Below are 21,703 nucleotides of genomic sequence, written 5' to 3'. Positions count from 1 at the left end.
CTTCTTACTGCTTGCTTTTCTAACCTAATGGGTTTAAATTTTTTTAAAAGTTCCCTTAAAAAATCAGGTTTGAAGTGACTTTTAAAAAAATACACAAAGTATATTTGGTATGAGCAAAGCAAGGAAGGTATAATCCAGAGTTAAGCTGGCAAATGTAAACCCTTATACCTATCTCGTCTCCTTCAAACAGTAAGTACCTAAATAGCGGATAGTAAGCACACATACACAGTAGTGTGGTGCTTTCTTACTTCTGTGACAACTATCTGGTATTCTCAGTTTTTTCCATTTTTTTGTACATTAATTACCTTTAAACAGGATCTGTTTCTCTGAGTTTTATTATCTTTAAAAGTATAGTGAACTTCTGGATGTCTTTTTAAAATCTATAATTTGCTTCTTGCTCTTCTGTCTAATGTGGTTATATTTTGTTTAAAAGTCTATTTTCTGTATTTTTCATCTTCTTTGTGGACTAATTGCTTAAATAAAGTACAATTTGCATAACTCTTAAATTCTAAAATCTCTGGTGATTTCAGTATAATACAGGGTTTAACATTACAGCTGAATTAGAAGTTTAGTTTTGTTTATTACCTTAATTTTTAATCTAATTTTATAAAGTGTCATTTAGCATCTAGGTGTGCGATATTTTTAATGTAGACTTTTTGGATATACATTATTGAATTTTTTAACTTTAGAGAGAAACATCAATCTGCTGCCTCCCATGCGTGCCCTGGCTGGGGGCTGAACTCACAACCCAGGTGTGTGCCCTGTCAGAGGATTGAACCTGCAGCTCTTTGGTGTACGAGAGGATGCTCCAACCAACGGAGCTACCCGGCCAGGGCCCTGTTTTTAATTTTTTTGGTTGTATCCTTAGGAGGGGGAATTGCTGGCTCATAGGTGGTTCTATTTTTAACATTTTGAGGAACTTGCAAACTGTTTTTCAAAGTCAGTAATGTATCTCCATATCTTGGTCAAACTTGTTACTGTCTTTTTTATTAGCCATTTCATTTGGGGAGAAATGATATCTCACTGCATTTCTCTAATGACAAATAGTTGAACTTCTTCTCATGTCCTCATTGGTTATTTGTTTATCTTCTTTTGGAGAAATGCCTATTTAAATTCTTCGCCTGTTGGCCTTGGCCAGATGGCTCAGTTGGTTGCAGTGTCGTCCCGTACACCAAAAGGCTGTGGGTTCCATCCCTGGTTAGGGCACATACCTAGGTTGCAGGTTCGATCCATGATTGCAGCGTGTACAGGAGGCAAATGATTGATGTTTTTCCCTCCCTCCCTCCCTCTCTAAAATCAAGAAACCTATCCTCAGGTGAGGATTAAAATTTTAAAATTTTTTAAAAAATTCTTTGCCCATTAAAAATTAGATTATCTTTTCATTTAGTTGTATGAGTTCTTTATATATTCTGGGTATATGATTTGCATACATTTTCTTCCATTCTTTGGGTTGTATTTTCACTTTATTGGTGTCCTTTGAAGCACAAAAGCTTTTAATTTTGATGCAGTCAGATTTATCTGTTTTTCTCTATTGTTGCTTGCATGTGAAACTATTAACCCAAGCCCACGAAGATGGGCTTACACCTGTGTTTTCTTCTATGCATCTTTGCCTTTTGAAAATATAAATGTTTTTAATGTCTTCTCTGGCAACTCAGACCACCCCATAGATTTTCAAATATTCCTCTGGAGTGCAGTAGTATTGTCAATTCAGTGCTACTGTATAAGGGAAAATACATGGAAGCAGAAATTCAGCGCCATACAATGTGCAGACAGTACAGCATTGTTTTTGAAAGTGGGAACCACTTACTGACACCCTCACTAGCAGTATCTTGATTTCTCTACATTCTCTTGCCAACACTCAGTGCTGTTAGAATTTAAAAATAAAAATTATAATCAGTGTGGTAGAAGTAAAAAATTATAACCATCATTGTGGTAGACATAAAATGTTATCATACTGCTTTTTGGAGTACAGTTCAATGAATTTTTTGAATTTTGACAAATGCATAATCTCCTAACCAGTACCACAGTCCAGACACAGAACATTTTCGTCACCTGCAAAGTAATGCCATGCTCTTCGTGTAGTCAACCTTCCTTTCCGGCTTCCTTCCCTTTGCCTGGTGACCACTGATCTATTTTCTATCTCCCTAGTTTTTGGTTTCTTCAGAATATCATGTAAATGGAGTTATATATGGCATATACAGTCTTTTGTGTCTGTTGTCTTTTCACTTAGCATAATACATTTGAAATCCATTCATGTTGTATGTATGTGTAGTTTGTTCTTTCTGAATGGTATTTCATCATATAGGTTTAAACTGCATTTTATTTGTCCATGCAGCAGTTGATAGACATTTGAATTGCTTTCTTTTTGAAGATTATGAATAAAGTTGTTATAAACATTAAATACAGGTTTAACTTTTGATTTCTACTGGATAAAATAGTGTTCTTGCACAGGTTTTAAACTTTTAGACTTACATTTGTCTATGATACATTTTGGGGTAATTTGTTTATAATGCAAGGTATGGTTTCAGGTTCTTTTTTGTTTTTTAGATACGTGTATCCAGCTGTTCCAGCCCTGGGACTGCCTGAGGGAGGGTGGGAGAGCTGGGTGGAGGGAGGCCAAGGGGAAAAAACTGGGACAGCTGTAACAGCACAAACAATAAAGTATTAAAAAATAAAATAATAGGATAAAATAAAAAATAATTGTTTCAGCACTGTTTGTTGAAAAGACTATCATTCTTCCATTGAAGTGCTTTTTCACCTTTGTCAAAAATTAATTGTTAATTTATGTGTGGGTTTATTTCTGGATTTTCCTACCTATTTCATTGATCTCTGTGTCTATCTTTTAGCCAGTACCACACTATCTAGATGATGGTAGGTTTATATTAAGTCTTGAAATCAATTAGATAGTGTGAGTCATTCAAATATTTCCTTCCTTTTCAAAATTGTTTTCACTATTCTGGTAGTCACTTGCCCTTGCAAGTAAATTTTAGAAAGAACTTGTTAATGCTAAAATTTTTGCTGGGATTTTGGTTAGGATCGTGTTGACTCTATAGATCAATTTGGGGATAATTAACATTTTAACAATACTGAGGTTGCTATTTGTGAACATGGTAAACCTTTTCTATTTCTTAGGTCTTCTTTGATTTTCCCTGTTCCATCTTCTTCGGGGACTGCTAGTGTTCTGACTTTCACCATGAGTGCCGCAAGGCTTCTGGTTCTCAAGTTCAGCACAGGGCTGTGGAGAGGGAGATGGGTTAGGGCAAGTTAAAAAGGTCACTGTTCTTACCACTGTTAAGATTTCTTGAGTAAATGCTCTTTGGATTATTTCCAGAGTTGTAAACACTCTTTGGCTTACTACCAGAGTTCTAAAAACGTTGACGTTGACAGTTTCTGCCAGTGTTTTCGTTGCCTTTACTGAGGAGGGGCATTTTGGAGAGCCTTACTTTGCCGTACACCTGTTGCTAGCATTCTCTAATCCGTTTTTTAAGATACTGTGAAGTGTCATGTTGGTAAGGTTATCACTTTTTTCTTTTTAATGAATAAAGGTGTATTTGTCAAGATATAAATCGCGTTACTGAAATTTATAATCTCAGCTGTTTTGCTAAAGAGAAGCAATGATATCACTGTATTTTGCTGTGTATAATGCACACTTTTTTTTGCCCAAATGTTTGAGGGAAAAATAAGAATGCACATTATATATGGGTAAAATGAATACATACCATGGGTATAATAGTCCCGTGTATAATGCACACAAAAATGTGGGTGCATATCATACATGGAAAAATACAGTATCTAATTGTTTATGGTTTCAGGGGAGAAAAATTTTATTCTTTTCCTCATAGTTTTGTTGTGAGACTTAAAGGTTAACACATGGAACAACCTTCTAGTTCCAACACATGGAATTAGGAGTAATAAGCTCTCAATTAATACTAGCTTTTTATCAGTAGCTCTCCTTCTCTTTATTTTCCTCCTTTAAATAAAACTCTTGGCTTTACTTCCTACTCATTGGAACTGTTTTCTCTTAAACCCAAGTAGAGAAATTATGGCAAAACTATGAAAATAATAGATTGGAATTGAGAAAAATTGGTAATGTAATTTCTTTTCTCTTAAACTTGTTTTTATTGTGTAATTGAAACTTTCATTATTATTGTTACTATGCATGAATGCTAAGAGGGAATAAATGAATCACAGATGTCCATTTTAGCAGCTGGAGAGCCAAGAAATGAAAGTAATATAGTTTAGTACATGGGAGATTGAATGAATCGAAGAAACAGAAGTCTGAGCTGTACTGCCTACCAACCCCCAAAAAAGCTGTGTGATTTTGGCATCTTCCTACCCCCAGCAGTTTCAACTGGGAATTTTCATGGAATTGGATTACATGTCTTCTAAGGTCTTTTCTGATTTTTTTGTATCCTATTCAGTCAAAAGGGCTTTGTGCTGCTTTTTCTTTCTTCTTTTAACAAGTTCTTTTTATAAAATTTTTATGGAATTAATTGGGGCGACATTGGTTAATAGAATTACATAGGTTTCAAATGTACAGTTCTCTAATACGTCATCTGTATATTGTGTGTTCACCACCCAAAGTCAAGTCTCCTTCTATCACCGTTTATCCCCCTTTCTTTCTTCCTTTTTATTTATTTGACAGAGGGGAAAGGTGGGAGAAAGAGAGGCAGAGAAACATTAATGTGTGGCCTCACTTTCTAGTGCGCCCCCCACTGGGGACCTGGTCTGCAAGCCAGGCATGTGCCCTGACTGGGAATTGAACAGACAACCCTTTGGTTCCCAGGCCAGCACTCAACCCACTGAGCCACACCAGCCAGGGCTGTACCCTGTTTCTCTTCTGCCTACCCCCACCCTTTTTTCCCTCTGGTAATCAAAATAATATTGCAGATATCTATGAGTTTTTTTCTTAATCTTTCACCTTTTTTTACCAGGCCCCAACCCTTCTCCCCTGTGACAGCGGTCAGTCTGTTCTTTATGTCTATGAGTCTGTTTCCATCTTGTTTGCTAGTTTATTTTTATGTTCATTAGATTCCACATATATGTGAAATCATATGGTATTTGTCTTTGACTCGCTTATTTCACTTAGCATAATGCTCTGGATAGGAAGAATTAACATCTCTAAAATGTCTATACTACCCAATGCAATCTATAAATTCAACACAATTTTTATCAAGGTTAATAGACATGTAAAAAGATGATCAACATCACTAATCATCAGAGGAATGCAAATTAAAATCACAATGAGAATCATCTCACACCTTTCAGAATGGCTCTCACCAACAAATCAACAAACAAGCACTGGCGAGAATGTAGAGAAAAGGGAACCCTCCTGTATTGTTGGTGGGAATGCAGTTTGGTGCAGCCACCATGGAAAGCAGTTTGGAGTTACCCCAAAAAGTTAAAAATGGAACTGCCTTATGACCCAGCGATTCCATATCCGGGAATATATCCAAAGAAATCCTAAACACTGGAAAGAATATAAGCACCCCTATGTTCATTGCAGTTATTTACAATGGCCAAGATCTGGAAGCAGCACAAGTGCCCATCAGTAGACCAGTAAATAAAAAAGCTCTGGTACATTTACACAGTGGAATGCTACTTAGCCATAAAACGAAGGAAATCTTTCCTTTTGTGACAGCATAGATGGACCTGGGGCTTTGTGATGAAAATTGGGAGTGTTGTATTTATTGTAAGACTGTTCCTTTTGGAGTCATCTACAACTGATGAAGGCACTGTTAATGTGCCTTTTTTAGAAAGTTTTGCATTAATTTTGTCCACACAATACTTATTTTATGTGTTATAGAAAATGACAACAATATGATTTTAATATTCTCTGTATGCTTCCTTTTAGGTTGGTACAGAGGAGTTTCAACAAAGAAGCCAAATGTAAAGGTAATGAATAATTTTATTATCTTTTCTAATGTAGGAAGCTGCTTCGTGTGTGTGTTTGATATAAAAACAACTTTTACTAATCATCTTTTAATCTTTTACCATAGCCACACTCATTTTTTCCTTTACAAAACTCTATTAGTCTCTGCCTCAACAGTATTAGAATAGTTTTTTTTTTAAAGGACAGAATATGGTCATAGCTGCAAAAGTTATTTTGGAAAATCTTATTAGAACATTTAATATCTTGTCCTTCAAATATTTGACAAAAGTAACACTTCCAGCCAAGATGGAAGTGTAGGTAGATACACTTTGCCTCCTTACACAACCAAACGAAGAACAGCAAACTTAAAAACAAAAAAATAACCAGAACTGCCAGAATATTGAACTGTATGGAAGCCCGGCAACCAAGGAGTTAATGAAGAACAATGCAGAGATGGGCAGCCGGGCAGAGAGGACTCATGTCAAGGTGGCGGCCGGCGGGCTATGTGGTCCCACATTTGTGTGCGGATAAACCAGGAGAAACAACTGGAAGAGAGACAGACCACACAACCCCGGGTTCCAGAGTGGGGAAGTAAAGCCTCTAGACCTCTGGCTGTACAAACCTGTGGGGGTTGCGGGAGAAACCCAGCCTCACAGGAGTCTGTTGGAGAGACCCACAGTGTCCTAGAACATTCATAGCACCACCTACCTGAGAACCAGCACCAGAAGGGCCCAGTTTGCTTGTGGGTAGCAGGGAAGTGGCTGAAAGTTGGCAGAGAGCTGAGCAAGCAGCATTGTTCCCTCTCTGACCCCTCCCCCACATACAGCACCACAATGTAGTGACGTGGGTTGCCCTGCCCTGGTGAATACCTAAGGCTCCACCCCTTACTCTGTAAGAGGTGCGTGGAGACAGAAAAATATGGCACAATGAAAGAGCAGATCAAAGCTCCAGAAAATACACAACTAAACGATGAAGAGATAGCCAACCTATTGGATGCACAGTTCAAAACACTAGTAATCAGGATGCTTACAGAAATGAGTGAGTATGGTTGCAAAGTAGAGGAAAAAGTGAAGGCTATGAAAAATGAAATAAAGGAAAATGTACAGGGAACCAACAGTGACGGGAAGGAAACCGGTACTCAAATCTGTGATTTGCAGCAGAAGGAAGAAATAAACATTCAACCAGAACAGAATGAAGAAACATGAATTCAAAAAAATAAGGAGAGGCTTAGGAACCTCCAGGACATCTTTAAATGTTCCAACGTGTGAATCGTAGGGGTGCCAAGAGGGGAAGAGGAAGAGCAAGAAATTGAAAACTTCTTTGAAAACATAATGAAGGAGAACTTCCCCAATCTGGCAATGGAAATAGATTTCCAGGAAGTTCAGGAAACCCAGAGAGTCCCCAAAAAGTTGGACCCAAGGAAGCATATGCCAAGACACATCATAATTAAGTTACCCAAAATTAAAGATAAGGAGAGAATCTTAAAGGCAGCAAGAGAAAAGGAGACGGTTACCTACAAAGGAGTGCCCATAAGACTCTCAGCTGATTTCTGAAAAGAAACCTTGCAGTCAAGAAGGGGCTGGAAGGAAAGTATTTGAAGTCATGAAAGGCAAGGACCTACATCCAAGATTGCTCTATCCAGCAAAGCTACCATTTAGAATGGAAGGGACAATAAAGCGCTTCCCAGATAAAGTCAAGTTAAAGGAGTTCATCATCACCAAGTTCTTATTATATGAAATGCTAAAGGGACTTATCTAAGAAACAGAAGATCAAAAACTATGAATAGTTAAATGACAACAAACAACAAACTCACAACTATCAACAACAGAATCTAAAAAACAAAAGCAAACAACTAGAACAGGAACAGAGTCGCAGAAACAGAGATCACATGGAGGGTTAGCAATGGGGAGGGAGAGTGGGGAGAATGGGGGAAAAGGTACAGGGAACAAGAAGCATAAACGGTAGGTGCAAAACAGACAGGGGGCGGTTAAGAATAGCATGGGCAATGGAGGAGCCGAAGAACTTACATGTATGACCCATGAACATGCACTAAGGTGGGGGAATGATGAGAGGCGGCTACAGGGCGGAGGGGAATAAAGGGGAGAAAAAAAGTGGGACCGCTGTAATAGCATAATCAATAAAATATATTAAAAAATATTTGACAAAAGTAAATTGACTTATTCATAGGCCTAGTCCAAGTGATTAGCTGTGATTAGATGAATTTTTTTTGAAATACAAAGTGAAACATTTTTCAAATAATATTCAATTAAATGTCTTTGTTGATCATAATGTTCTTGTTAAAATATGAATTTAAACAAGATTTATAAGTGTATAATCCTAATTTTATGAATTAGATTTTATGTTTATTCTGTTACAATTAATATTAATTTGCTCAAACAAAATATATTTTAATTAAGTTATAATACACTTAGGAACATTCTTCTCAAATAATACATTTACAAAGTCTTTTTTCTGCTTACAGTTTGATATAATGAACATCAGTTTTTCTTGTGTTTTTCTCTGTAGCTTAACACTTATGGTTTTTCTTGTATAGAAAAAATATCAAAATTTCATGCATTATTTTATTAAAAAATTGTTCAGCGTTCTAACCATCAGTTTTGCTAGTAGAATCATTCATTTTGTTAGTTTTAAGGTAATGACTGTAAGAAGACAGTATATTTAAACTTTAAATCTTCATGGTCAGGGCTTCTCATCCTGGGCACTGTTGACATTTCAGGCCAGATAATTTTTTGTTGTGGGAGGCTGTCTTGTGCATTATAAGATGCTGAGTAGTGTATATCACCTCTACTCACTAGGTATCAGTAACATCCCTTGCTCGAACTGTGACCATGAACCATGTCTCCAGACACTGCCAAAGGCCCTGGGGTAGGGTGGGGGTAGTAAAATTGCTCCTGGTTGAAAACCAGTGCTCATAGGTAACTTTTTTCCTTGTATTTTTAGTTTTAAATCACTCTTTTCAGGTGTTATTTCCATCTTGCAAATGCCTATAAAAACAAAATTTTTATTTGTATTTTTTGTTTATTAGATTGATTTAAAATTGTCAAACATTTAGAACATGAATATATGAGGACTCATAAATGATTGGAAAGCTGTAATTTGTGAGAGTGTGTCTTTTGGTAGTACCAACTCAATTCTTGAATCTTGGATTATTGTAGCATTTTTTTTTGTTTTAATTGTTCAAGTACAGTTGTCTCCATTTCCCCCTCGTACTCCCCGCACCCCAGCCGTCCCCACCTCCCACCCTCGATCCTACCCACCTTAAATTCAATGCCTCTGGTTATATTTTGCTTGCTTGTTTGTTTTGTTGATTAGGTTCCACTTATAGGTGAGATCATATGATATTTGTCTTTCACAGCCTGGCTTATTTCACTTAGCATAATGCTCTCCAGATCCATCCAGGCTGTTGCAAAGGGTAGGAGCTCTTCTTTTCTTTCTGCTGCATAGTATTCCGTTGTGTAAATGTACCACAGTTTTTTGATCCACCCGTTCACTGGTGGGCACCTAGGTTGCTTCCAGCACCTAGCTATTGTAAATTGTGCTGCTGTGAACATTGGGGTGCATAAGTTCTTTTGAATTGGTGTTTCAGGGTTTTTAGGGTATAGTCCCAGCAGTGGAATTGCTGGGTCAAAAGCCAGTTCCATTTGTAGTTTTCTGAGGAAATTCCATACTGTTTTCCACAGTGGCTGCACCAGTCTGCATTTCCATTGTGTACTAGGGTTCCCTTTTCTCCACAACCTCACTAGCATTTGTTTGTTGACTTGGTTGTTATGGTGGCCATTCTGACTGGTGTGAAGTGGTATGTCATTGTGGTTTTAATTTGCATCTCTGATGGCTGGGGATGCCGAGCATCCTTTCGTATGTCTCTGGGCCCTCTGTGTGTCCTCCTTGGAGAAGTGTCTGTTCAGGTCCTTTGTCCATTTTTAATTGGATTGTTTGTAACATTGTTTAATAACAGATATCTATATATGTCTTTTTTCCAGAAACATGGCACATTTCTGTTCTTTTATTGATTCATTCACAAGTATTACAATCTACAACAGAGTTGTTAAGATCATTTCCACTGGGGTCCACCTCACCCTCACGGTTGCCTCCAAGGGCCAAATGTAATTTGAGGACTGTATGAATGTAACTACTTCTTAGCTAGGGGCAAGGAGCTTGCTGCTGTTGCTGGGTAGAAATAAGGTGCCTGGTGGATAAAATAAGGTGGAGGGCCAGATTGGGCCGTTGGGCCTTGTGTTTGCCACCTGTAGTCTACAATGTTTCCACGAGGACTAACAAGATGTAATACTAGGAAACGAAGCAATGTATAAACAGATAGGTATCATTTAAACAAATGTATCTAGGAGACAAAATGTGTGCTTCAGCGAGGGAGAGAAGATAAACATTTATTTAGTTTGCTTTGTTTGTCTTAGTAAAGCAGCTGCTTATTACAATTTTATCGGCAAACAATAAAATCTGGAATGAAGTTACTGCTTCCTCCCACCACCCCACTCAGGTGGAGGCACAGGGAGATTTGTTTAAACAAGTGCTCACATGTTTCTGCGTCCCCAGTGTAGTTACTGGCCAGGAATGGCTGTGGCCATCACTGAGACTTGGAGTTCTGGGGGCTGTTTCTTGTGTTTTCGAGATTCTTAGCTCCCCAAATTCTGTCTCAAGGCCCATCTGATGGATTGTTTTCCTAAATACGTCCCTTCATCTGCTACATCATCAGCCATACTCAGCGCACACCCACACTGGATAAAGAAGGGCTCGGGAAGAAGGAAATACAGGGGATGGACTTCCTCAGTAAGAGACTTGTGAACATTATACTTTTTAAAGACTAAAAAAAAAAAAATATGTAACCTCCTCTCCGTAGCTTTTATTTGTATTCTTAAACTTAAAAAGCTGAGCGATGGGAAGACAGTATTAATAACCAATTTCATTTCTGCAGCAGTGATATTTTGTAGAACATCGTTAAAATTCTTTAGTGTTGGTAAAAGATAATCATTTAGTGATTCAACACACTTAAAATAAAAAAGGCATTCCTATACATCTTTTATTTGTCTTAATAATATGGCCACAATGAGGATTTCACTAGGTTTTTCATAGGTATTAGTAGTTAAAGAAAAATAAAAAGATGACTTATTAAAAGTTTTATAACAATTATAAAGTATTTAATGCAAGTGGAAACCAAAATAGACTTTAGGCCAAAAACTGTAACTAGACAGAAAAGGTCATTATATAATGACAAGGGTCAACTCAACAAGATGATAATAATAAATATATATGTACCCAAAATGGAGCCTGAATTATATTAAACAAATGGAGATCTGAAATGAGAAGTAGATAATACAATAATAGTAAGGGACTTCAGTAATTCACTTTCATCAATGGATAGCTCACCCAGACAGAAGAGCAACAAGGAAATAAATGTTGGACTTGAATTATAGACCACATTTCTATAACATTTATACACACACACACACAGAGACACATATACACATACGTTTATACTATACATATGTACTATAAAGTACACTATTTATGTATTATATATCTAGTATGTGTACTATATATCTACTATATATGTATGATATATATATACATATAGTAGATATATGTATATATAGATATGAGAGGATATGTGTATATATCTATACAGTACATTTCATCTATCAGCATCAGAATATACATGCTTTTCAATTATAAAGGAACATTATTCAGAATAGATCATAATGGTAGGTTATATAACAAGGCACATTTAAGAAGAAAAATCATACCATGTATCTTTTCTAATGGCATGAAAGTAGAATTCAGTAACAGGGAGAGAAACTGGAAAATTAACAAATATGTGGAAGTTAAACAACATACCCCTGAACAACTAGGGAGTCAAAAAAAGAAATTAAGAGGGAAACAGAATATCGTGACACAAACGAAAAGGAAAACAGCACACTGAAAGCTATGGAATGCTGAAAAAGCAATTTTAAAAGGGAAGTTGATCGTGATAAATGCTTACAATAAGGAAAACGAGGTCAAGATGGCAATGCGGGCAGACGTGGCTCGCCTCTTTGCACAACCACACCAGAATTACAACTAAAATACCCAACAACCATCACTCAGGAATGTCAGAAATTGAGTTGAACAGAAGTCTGACAACTAGGAAATTCAAAAAACCACATCCATCTAGACCGGTAACGGGGTGCGGATGCTGAATGGGCTGGTGTTACAGAACACAAGGGGGGCCAAGGGCAATATACTGTGACCCGAAAGGAACCCCCCAGGTTCGTTATGTCCGCTGCCTTATAGGGAAGACATCTCTCAATGCCAGAGATTCATGAAAAGGAAAGGAAATGTTTATTTAATGCTGTACAGACTTAAAGTAGTGCCCTAATGTCTTCATCAAAACCCCAAAGTCCCTTAAAACACCCAGAAACACACACAGTCCTTCCTTCCCCCTTTGCCCAGTCTGGGGTGCCGTATCTCAGGAAAAGAACTAGAAGTCCATGGCTCAGGCAGCCCCCAGTTCTTCCCAGTAATCCATCTCAGCTGGTAGGCCTCCCTCGGTTCCCGGCACCATCAGCTGTGTCACCTGGATCTCTGCTGAAGCCGGGTGGTGGTTCCCCCTACTAAAGCTGCGGGGGTCCCCACTCTGGCAAAGCCGCGTGGTTCTCTCTCCTATTGCCACAGCCACATGGTTCTCTCTCTGCAATGGCTGCGAGGAGGGGGGTCGCCACTCTGCCAAAGCTGAGTGGCGGTTCTCTGCTAGAGCCACATCGTGATTCTCTCACAGGGCTGCAGGAGTCCCCGCTCTGCTAAAGACTGAGTGGTTCTCTCTGCACAATGGCCGTGGGAATCTCCACTCTGCTAAAGCTGTGTGTTTCTCCCCCCAGTGGCTGCCATGTCTGGGTTTAAATCCCCTCACCAGTCCTCTTCTTCAGTCCCATTTCCGACTCCTCCCACAATTGGCTACACTTGCCAGCACTCTCATATCCTTCCAGCTTTACTGGGCTGCCATTGTGAGTCTGGGCAGGTGTGGCCCCATGTCATGGAGCCAGTCTTCTCCAAGCTCCCATGCAGGCGCTGTAACTTGGGGGACCTGCCCTCCAGTTATGTCTTGTGGGGAAGTTACTTCCATCTCCCTGGCTCAGAGCATGGCCACAGCTATTAAACATATCTATGTAACCAGTTAAAGGTTATAGATATGTTAAATGACCACACCAGAGGTTAGCTGCAAAGCTCTTGCTATGCAAACAGCTCTCAATGGTTCTGCTCTATGTGTCCCTTCCCCCAACCCATACCTGTGGGGGAAGGGGTGAAGACACCCTAATATTTCCTGGACACCTTGAGTTCTGAACCCCACTCCAAATCCCTATTTGGGCCCTCCCCCTTAGCTACACCCTGTTACAATCCCTTCTTTCAGATTTACACCCACTTTATAATCTTATAAAGGACAATGGACGAAGGTCTCATCTTGTAACTACTTCCAGCTGGACATGGACATCGTCCTACCTACCCTTGTGTCAGGAGTGTCCTGAAAGGATGGAGGGAGTCCTTCCTGTAAGGGGAAGGACCTTACAGAATCGTGGTCAGTTGGCTGTCACCAGGAAGTCGCAGGCTTGGTGTCCAAAGGCTGGCATTACTGGACTGTTGGCATCCTGGTCATATTCTGGAGGTGACAGATTTGGAAAGAATTGGAAGGAACAATGAAATCATAACCACTAAATGACAAAGGCAGGGACTTATGTAAAGAATGGCTTGTCTGGAGGAAGGTGTACAAGGCATGCTACATCTATCCAAAACCCTTGTGGCCCACTATACTTCACTCAAGCTGAGGGAAATACATTAGGATTTCCCACCTTTCAGATTTCTGAACCCTTTCTGTCCAAGCCATTAAGACAGAAAAGGGAAAATCAGTTCCAAATTGAAGCCCACAGACCACCCGAATCCTTAACGAACCCAACCACTTAGGTTCAGCCAAACCATTGAGTTTCAGGGGGCGATGATGAAAATGGGCTCCTTAAGTGAGGCCTATATTGTAACCAGTCACTCAGGTAATGAAGTCATAGGCATATGCCCTATAAAAACAGAAGAATACACAGGTTAATTCACACAACAATTCCCCAACCAGTCTCTGTGCCTCTGAGACTGTCTTTTGGGAAGACATTCAGTTGCGAGGTCCTTCCTGCAATGACATTTAGCAATGGCAATTTGACAGGTCCTCCGTACCTGTAGATTGTACATCTTTGGTGATACTACAAACCCAGTTCAACTTTCAAATGAAAACAAACTTTTCAAGACAGTTAGCTGCGCCATTCTGATGTCCAATACTGAGCATTGTGATTTTCCTTGAACCACAATTTTTCTCAAGATCTCCCTCATTGTTATTAAAGGGACTACTTTGAGTCCTGCTTTTAATTTTGATTGTTTGTTTGCATAAACACACCAAGAGCAGCCTGGATCACTTATGATCTTTAATTCCGCCTTGCTGGAATTCACACAGGGAACACTAAGGTTGACTTCTCAGTCCACCTCTCGGGGCATGGAAGCAGAGCCACACACCTGCCATCTGGCTTTGCCCGTACCATTTGTTTCACTCAAATCCCTGAGGCTTCCATTGTGCCTACAGGTTCCTTTTTGGCCATCTTTCAGGAAAGAAAACTTCATTCCTTCCCTGGAAAGACTGGCACGAACCGCACAACCAACCAAAGTACTAGGCTTTTCTTGTGGGCTTACACTAGCTTTGCAAGTCAATCCCAGTTCCTCGGGGCTTTCTGGTAACGACCAGAACCCATACATACCTCCTTCAGGCATGACATTCCAGTCAAAGTCTTGGTTAATAAAACCACTATTAATGACTGGTCTTACTGGTTTTATGCAAAGAAACCTAATGTCATCATTCACTCCTTCAGAATGCCAAATTCTGGAGGGATCAGGTAGGGAGAAAAATACAAAGTGTGAATGAAAATCCTTTTCCTTCTGATATCCACTAGGTTTCTCAAAACTCTCCTATAGAGTGTGAAGTTTCAACCTTCCCTGGAATCCGCAATTTCCTTTTCAGAGCAGATAGAGAGCAAAATCCAAAACACAGAGTTCCAGAGCAATACACAGGTAGAAGCATTCTCTTGCTCCCAGTGCGTCCATCAGTGCCTCGCAGAGACATGCTCCTTCAGGCCCGGTCTCTTGGCAGGGACATGCTGCTTTGCCTCTGGCTGAAGCACTCATCAGCCCAAATGACCTTTCCGGGGTCCCAAGTGGCAAAGGCATCCTCCCCAACCGGTTACAGTGACCTTTCTTAGGTCTTACGGCGACTTTACTTAGGTCTTACAATACAGATTTTCTTTACTCCAGGTTTAAAACTTTCATAGCCTTTATACATAATTTTACTCATCCAGATTTAACCATCAGTCTCTTTTAATCCTGGTTCCTTTCCCATACCGGGAAGGACTATACTTAAACTCAGTACTTAAACTCAGCATGTGGCAGCCAAAAGTCCCTAGCACTACAGGTACCTTCCACTAAAAGTCCCTGGATTTGCAGGGACATCCTGCAGCTTTCTGAAGCTCAGACCTTGCAAACACCCTATATGTCAGATGGTCACTCTTGGACCTCAGTTGGTGACTATCAGAACCAGAGCCCTTCCTATCAGAACCAGTTACACAGAGAGCCTGACTGATGCAGTGCCCACACAGCAGCAGCATACAGTCCATGATCTGAATAGAACCATTAGCCCACCACCTTGTCCAGTTCCAAGATCGCAACGCCTGTGCACACTGGGTTGTCCAAGATGGCGGCGCCCGTGCACACTGGGTTGTCCAAGATAGCGATGCCCATGCATACTCAGTCCTCCATGGTGGGGCACTCATGTGGCTCATCCCCCATTTTACCCCAAATGGCAGTCCACTCACACGGCTTGCTGTCTGATCCCCACCATACATGCAGGCTCGGCTTACAGAGCCTAGGGGTTTGCTTCCTCCCGAAACCTCAATACAGGCTCCCTTACTGCCACCTGGGCTCACTGAAACTGTAAGTGAGCAGACAGGGGCCACCTGGGAGCAGCACGCTAACCAAACCATCGTCCACAGCTCCACTGTTCCAAAGCGGTGTTCAGAAACCAATTTTCAACCAAACCATTTTCATGTTTCTGCTCCCTCCCAGTTGCATTTCCTTTTCACCTTCCCAGGCGTAATAGGCAGCCGATGCCCTCAGGAGTGCAGAGAAATTCTAGAGACTGGGAAAATTCCGAAGTCTCACTCTCTTGCACCTGAGGGGGTCAGTCTGCCACGGACAATTATTGTCCCGGTGGAGTCGCCAAAACCTGTTCCAGAACATAAGGGGCCAAGGGGGAGGCCGAGGGCAATGTACTGTTACTGAAAGGAAACTCCCAGGTTCCTTATGTCTGCTGCCTTATAGGGAAGACATCTCTCAATGCCAGAGATTTGTGAAAAGGAAAGGAAATGTTTATTTAATGCTGTACAGACTTAAAGTAGTGACCTAATGTCTTCTTCAAAATCCCAACGTCCCTTAAAACACCCACAAACACACACAGTCCTTCCTTCCTCCTGTGGCCCAGTCTGGGGTACCGTATCTCAGGAAAAGAAGTAGAAGTCTGTGGCTCAGGCAGCCCCCAGTTCTTCCCAGTAATGCATCTCAGCTGGTAGGCCTCCCTTGGTTCCCGGCACCATCACCTGTGTCACCTGGATCTCTTCTAAAGCCGGGTGGTGGTTCCCCCTACTAAAGGTTCCCGCCACCCTGCTAAAGACTGAGTGGTTCTCTCTGCATAATGGCCATGGGAATCTCCACTCTGCCAAAGCTTCGAGGTTCTCCCCCCAGTGGCTGCCATGTCTGGGTTTAAATCCCCTCACCAATCCTCCTCTGCAGCCCCATTTCCAACTCCTCCCACAATTGGCTACACTTGCCAGCACTCTCATATCCTTCCAGCTTTACTGGGCTGCCATTGTGAGTCTGGGCAGGCGTAGCACCATGTCATGGAGCCAATCTTCTCCAAGCTCCCACACAGGCGCTGTAACCTGCCCCCAGTTCTGTCTTGGTGGGGAAGTTACTTCCATCCCCCCTGGCTCAGAGCATGGCCACAGCTATTAAACATATCTATGTAACCAGTTAAAGGTTATAGATATGTTAAATGGCCACACCAGAGGTTAGCTGCAAAGCTCTTGCTATGCAAAACAGCTCTCAATGGCCCTGCTCCATGTGCCCCATTCCCCAACCCAGCCCTGGGTGGGGAGTGAGGACACCCTAATATTTCCTGAACACCTTGAGTTCTGGACCCCATTCTAAATCCCTATTTGGGCCCCCTCCTCTTGGCTGTACCCTGTTACGCTGGTCCCACACCCACATGGATAAAAATTTGGGAGGGATATCTTGGGAGCAAGGAGTTCTATCACCACACCAGGCGCCCCCAGCCCAGGATTCCCGTGTCATTAAGATAAGTCCCCACAACTTCTGAACCAGCAGGGATTGAGTCAGTGGAGGAGGCCCCTGGAGCCCTAAGCAGTTTCTCTTGGGGAACCCAAACATAGACTCTCCTACTCACACCCACTCCCTCTGGGCTCCAGCACTGGGGCGGCAGTTTGAAGGGCACCAGTGGTATACAGGGAGAGACTGCAGTGTCTGGCACTGGGGTGAGCAGAGGCCATTGTCCTTTTGCTGAGCCCTCCCCCAACAGAGCCAGTAGGCTGGTGCCACATCTGAGACACCATCAACCTGGCTAACAAAGTGTGTGACCTGCTTTCGAGATCCATAGAGGCTCTACCACACCCAACTGATGGCCCGTTACAGAACAACAAGGGGGGCCAAGGGCAATGTACTATTACCGAAATGAACTCCCCCAGGTTCGTTATGTCCGCTGCCTTATAGGGAAGACATCTCTCAATGCCAGAGATTCATGAAAAAGAAAGGAAATGTTTATTTAATGCTGTACAGACTTAAAGTAGTGACCTAATGTCTTCATCAAAATCCCAAAGTCCCTTAAAACACCCACAAAACACACAGTCCTTCCTTCCCCCCTTGGCCCAGTCTGGGGTACCATATCTCAGGAAAAGAAGTAGAAGTCTGTGGCTCAGGCAGCCCCCGGTTCTTCCCAGTAATCCGTCTCAGCTGGTAAGCCTCCCTCGGTTCCCGGCACCATCAGCTGTGTCACCGGGATCTCTGCTAAAGCTGGGTGGTGGTTCCCCCTTCTGAAGCTGCGGGAGTCCCCACTCTGGCAAAGCCGTGTGGTTCTCCCCTTAGTGGCTGCCGTGTCTGGGTTTATATCCTCGCACCAATCTTCCTCTGCAGCCCCATTTCCGATTCCTCCCACAATTGGCTACACTTGCCAGCACTCTCATACCCTTCCAGCTTTACTGGTTTTCCATCATGAGTCTGGGCAGGTGTGGCCCCATGTCATGGAGCCAGTCTTCTCCAAGCTCCTAAGCAGGCGCTGTAACTTGGGGGACCTGCCCCCCAGTTATGTCTTGTGGGGAAGTTACTTCCATCTCCCTGGCTCAGAGCATGGCCACAGCTATTAAACATATCTATGTAACCAGTTAAAGGTTATAGATCTGTTAAATGACCACACCAGAGGTTAGCTGCAAAGCTCTTGCTATGCAAAACAGCTCTCAATGGTCCTGCTCCATGTGTCCCTTCCCCCAACCCACACCTGTGGGGGAAGGGGTGCGGACATCCTAATACTTCCTGAACACCTTGAGTTCTGGACCCCGTTCCAAATTTCTATTTTGGGCCCTCCCCCTTGTCTGCACCCTGTAAGAGGCCCACCCAAGCTGCATTTTTATAAGAATGGCTGATCTTGGCTCTTAAATCCTGTCAAATAAGCAACACTTGGCTTCACTGAGCCCTAGTGGCAGTCAGGTTAGAGTCACAGCTTAATTTCACCTGGGAATTTCCAAGCCCAGGACAAGTAGCAGCCATCTCCGATTGCTTTATGGCTCAGGCAGGGTGGCCCAGAGCCAAACACAGGTGGGGGATGACCTTGCCCTGCACCACCCAGGAAACCCCAGGGCCAGTGCACCCAGTGGACAGTTAGAGACCACATCAGAGCACCACCATCCTGCTCCCCCACAGCTGATCCTCCATGGAGGGTAGAGGTTGGTGGTCAGTGGTCACAGCCAGCTCTTGTAGCTGACTGGCCTGAGTCAGTCCCTCCCATTGATCTTCCAGCAGCAGCCAAGGCTCAACTACAAGAGGAGGGAGTATTCAGCCCGCACAAAGGGTGCATCTCAAGTTCCCAGCTTGGGGGATAGGGAAGGTTGTACCACTGGACCCTAAAGGACACTTACTACATTAGGCCACACTACTAAGACACAGAGTCACGGAGCTCTAACTAATACACAGAAACAACCACAGGGAGGCTGCCAAAACTAGCAGACAAATAAACATGGCCCAAATGAAAGAACAGATCAAAACTCCAGAAAAAGAATTCAACAAAATGGATATAAGCAATCTGTCAGATGCAGAGTTCAAAACACTGGTTATAAGGATGCTCAAGGAACTTAGTGAGGAGAGGACCCCAGCAAGATAAAAAAGATCCAGTCAGAAAGAAGGATACATTAATTGAAATAAAGAACAATTTACAGGGAAACAACAGTAGAGTGGATGAAGCTGAGAATGAAATCAATGATTTGGCACATAAGGAAGCAAAAACAACCATGCAGAACAAGAAAAAAAATACTCAAAATGAGAAATGAAAGAGAAGATGTGAAAATTGATACTGCGGAAGTACATAGGATAACAAGAAGCTGCATGAACAATTATATGTCAACAATTGGATCATGCAGAAGAAATGGATATGTATGTGGAAGCATGCCACCTACCAAGAACAAATCAGGAAGCAGTAGAAGATGCAAATAGTTAATAGTGAGCAAGGAGATTGCATTAGTGATCAAAAACCTCCCAGCAAAGAAAAGTTCAGGAGCACTTGACCTCACTGGTTAATTCTACCAAACTTGAAAGAATTGACACTGATCCTTCTCAAACTCTTCCAAAAAGTTGAAGAGGAGGGAGCACTCCCCAACTCATTTTATAAGGTCAGCATTAATCTGATGCCAAAGTCAGGGAAGGACACTGCAGGAAAATAAAAGTATAGACCAGATATTCCTGATGAATATAGATGCACAAATTCTTAAGAAAGTACTAGCAGTTTAAATTTAACCGTACTTTAAAAGGATTATACTCCGTGATCAAGTGGGATTTATCCAAAGGATGCAAGGATGATTCAACATTTGCAAATAAGTAAATATGATACACTGGATTAATATACTGAAAGACAAAAATCTATGTGACCATCTCAATAGATTCAGAAAAAGCATTTGACAAAATACAACACCCTGTCATGAATAAAACTTAAATCTGGTGTGGAAGGAACATACCTCAACCCAATAAAGACGAGATTATGACAAGCCTACAGGTAAGATCATACAGACAGGGTGCCCACTGTCACGACTCTTATTCATCATAGCACTGGGAAGTCCTAGCAAGTAAGACTGTTTGAACTAACTGACAAGTTCAGTAAAACTGTAGGACACATAATTAACACACAGAATTTAGTTGTGTTTCTGTATATTAACAAGTATTTGAAAAGAAATAAAACAATCCAATTCACACTAGCATAAAACACAGTAAGATATTGATGAATAAATTTATCCAAGGAGGAAGACCTGTACACTGAAAACTATAAAATGCATTCCGTTTTAGCTGCTAATGGCCTTGTGTGGTATAGATTGAGTTTGTTGTTGTTAGTGGTGTGGGCCAAAGTGTATTAAAAAAATTAGGTCACTTGCATTCTATATTAAAAAAGTTTCATACATCAGGAAAAGGATGAAACATTGATTAGAAAACTTTATCTTTTTTTTAAGAAAATACATTTTTATCCCTTAGGAATTGAAATTATATATGGCAAATACAAATGTGGAAATTATTTGGAAAGAATAAAAGAAGCAGTTTGAGGCTCCCAAATTGATTTACTCTTGTGCATACAAATGTTAGCCAGAGTCTGAGAATGGTTTCTCTGGTGCTCAGCTGAATAATCTGTAAGTTGTTGGTTAGACAGTATCATTGGTTTTGTAGATACATACCAAGCTCTGTACATGAGTCTATATCCTGAGAGTGAGTTGATGGAACATTTTTAATCTGTAACTTAAAAAATACTGTTAGTAGTTAAGATCACAGCTTTTCCCTGAGGATAGACTCTGACTGCAAATACCAGTGAAATTCCTATTTGATGGAATTTGTGAAACTGCATTCTTAAGTAGCAAAGTGGTTGCTACATCAGAAGATCTAGTGTGTTGTTGATAGAGTATTTCCATGCTGAAATCTGACTGCTCTTTTAGTGTATATGAGATGTTCATCTCAGATTACTTTTTCTTATAAAAATCTTTTATCTTTTACAGGGGATCTTTCCTGCAAATTACATACACTTGAAAAAGGCAATTGTCAGCAATAGGGGGTGAGTAGTTGGCCTGACTAAACTTATTTAAAGTTTTTGTTGGTTACAGCAGAGGGCTTTTTTGTTTCTGTTCATTGTATAAATATGCCATTAACTTGTTTCCCTGACAAAAATACACTTGTTCATCATATATAATTTTGAGGACATAATTTATTTTCCTGTATACTGGAAAAGTAACCTGAGTTGTGAATTTTATAAAAACAATTATGCATGCTGTATGTTTAAAATGATGTACTATTTTGAGAACAGTCCTTGATAGCATAGGAGTTAGTGATAAATGTCGTTTTGTTACATATATCAAAGTGAAGGAGACTTTTAAAATCTCAGCTTTTGCAGATAGAGATTAAAAAAACATTAAAGGCATACTTTAAAGA

General features: G+C 41.0%; 1 protein-coding gene across 1 annotated transcript in view; it reads left to right on the top strand.

Annotated features, from left to right (window-relative positions):
* DOCK3 (dedicator of cytokinesis 3) overlaps positions 1-21,703 on the top strand; it is a 268,143-nt gene that overhangs the window by 46,972 nt on the left and 199,468 nt on the right. The window contains exons 3-4 of the mRNA XM_045857241.1: positions 5,855-5,895; positions 21,274-21,329. Coding sequence (XP_045713197.1) covers positions 5,855-5,895; positions 21,274-21,329 — 97 coding nt within the window. The remainder of the gene's footprint in view (positions 1-5,854; positions 5,896-21,273; positions 21,330-21,703) is intronic.

Source organism: Phyllostomus hastatus, unplaced genomic scaffold (genome assembly GCF_019186645.2).
Source record: "Phyllostomus hastatus isolate PE091 unplaced genomic scaffold, TTU_PhHast_1.1 phas_scaffold_129, whole genome shotgun sequence".
NCBI classification, from domain to species: Eukaryota; Metazoa; Chordata; class Mammalia; order Chiroptera; family Phyllostomidae; genus Phyllostomus; species Phyllostomus hastatus.
This window is presented reverse-complemented; position numbering and strand designations above follow the sequence as displayed.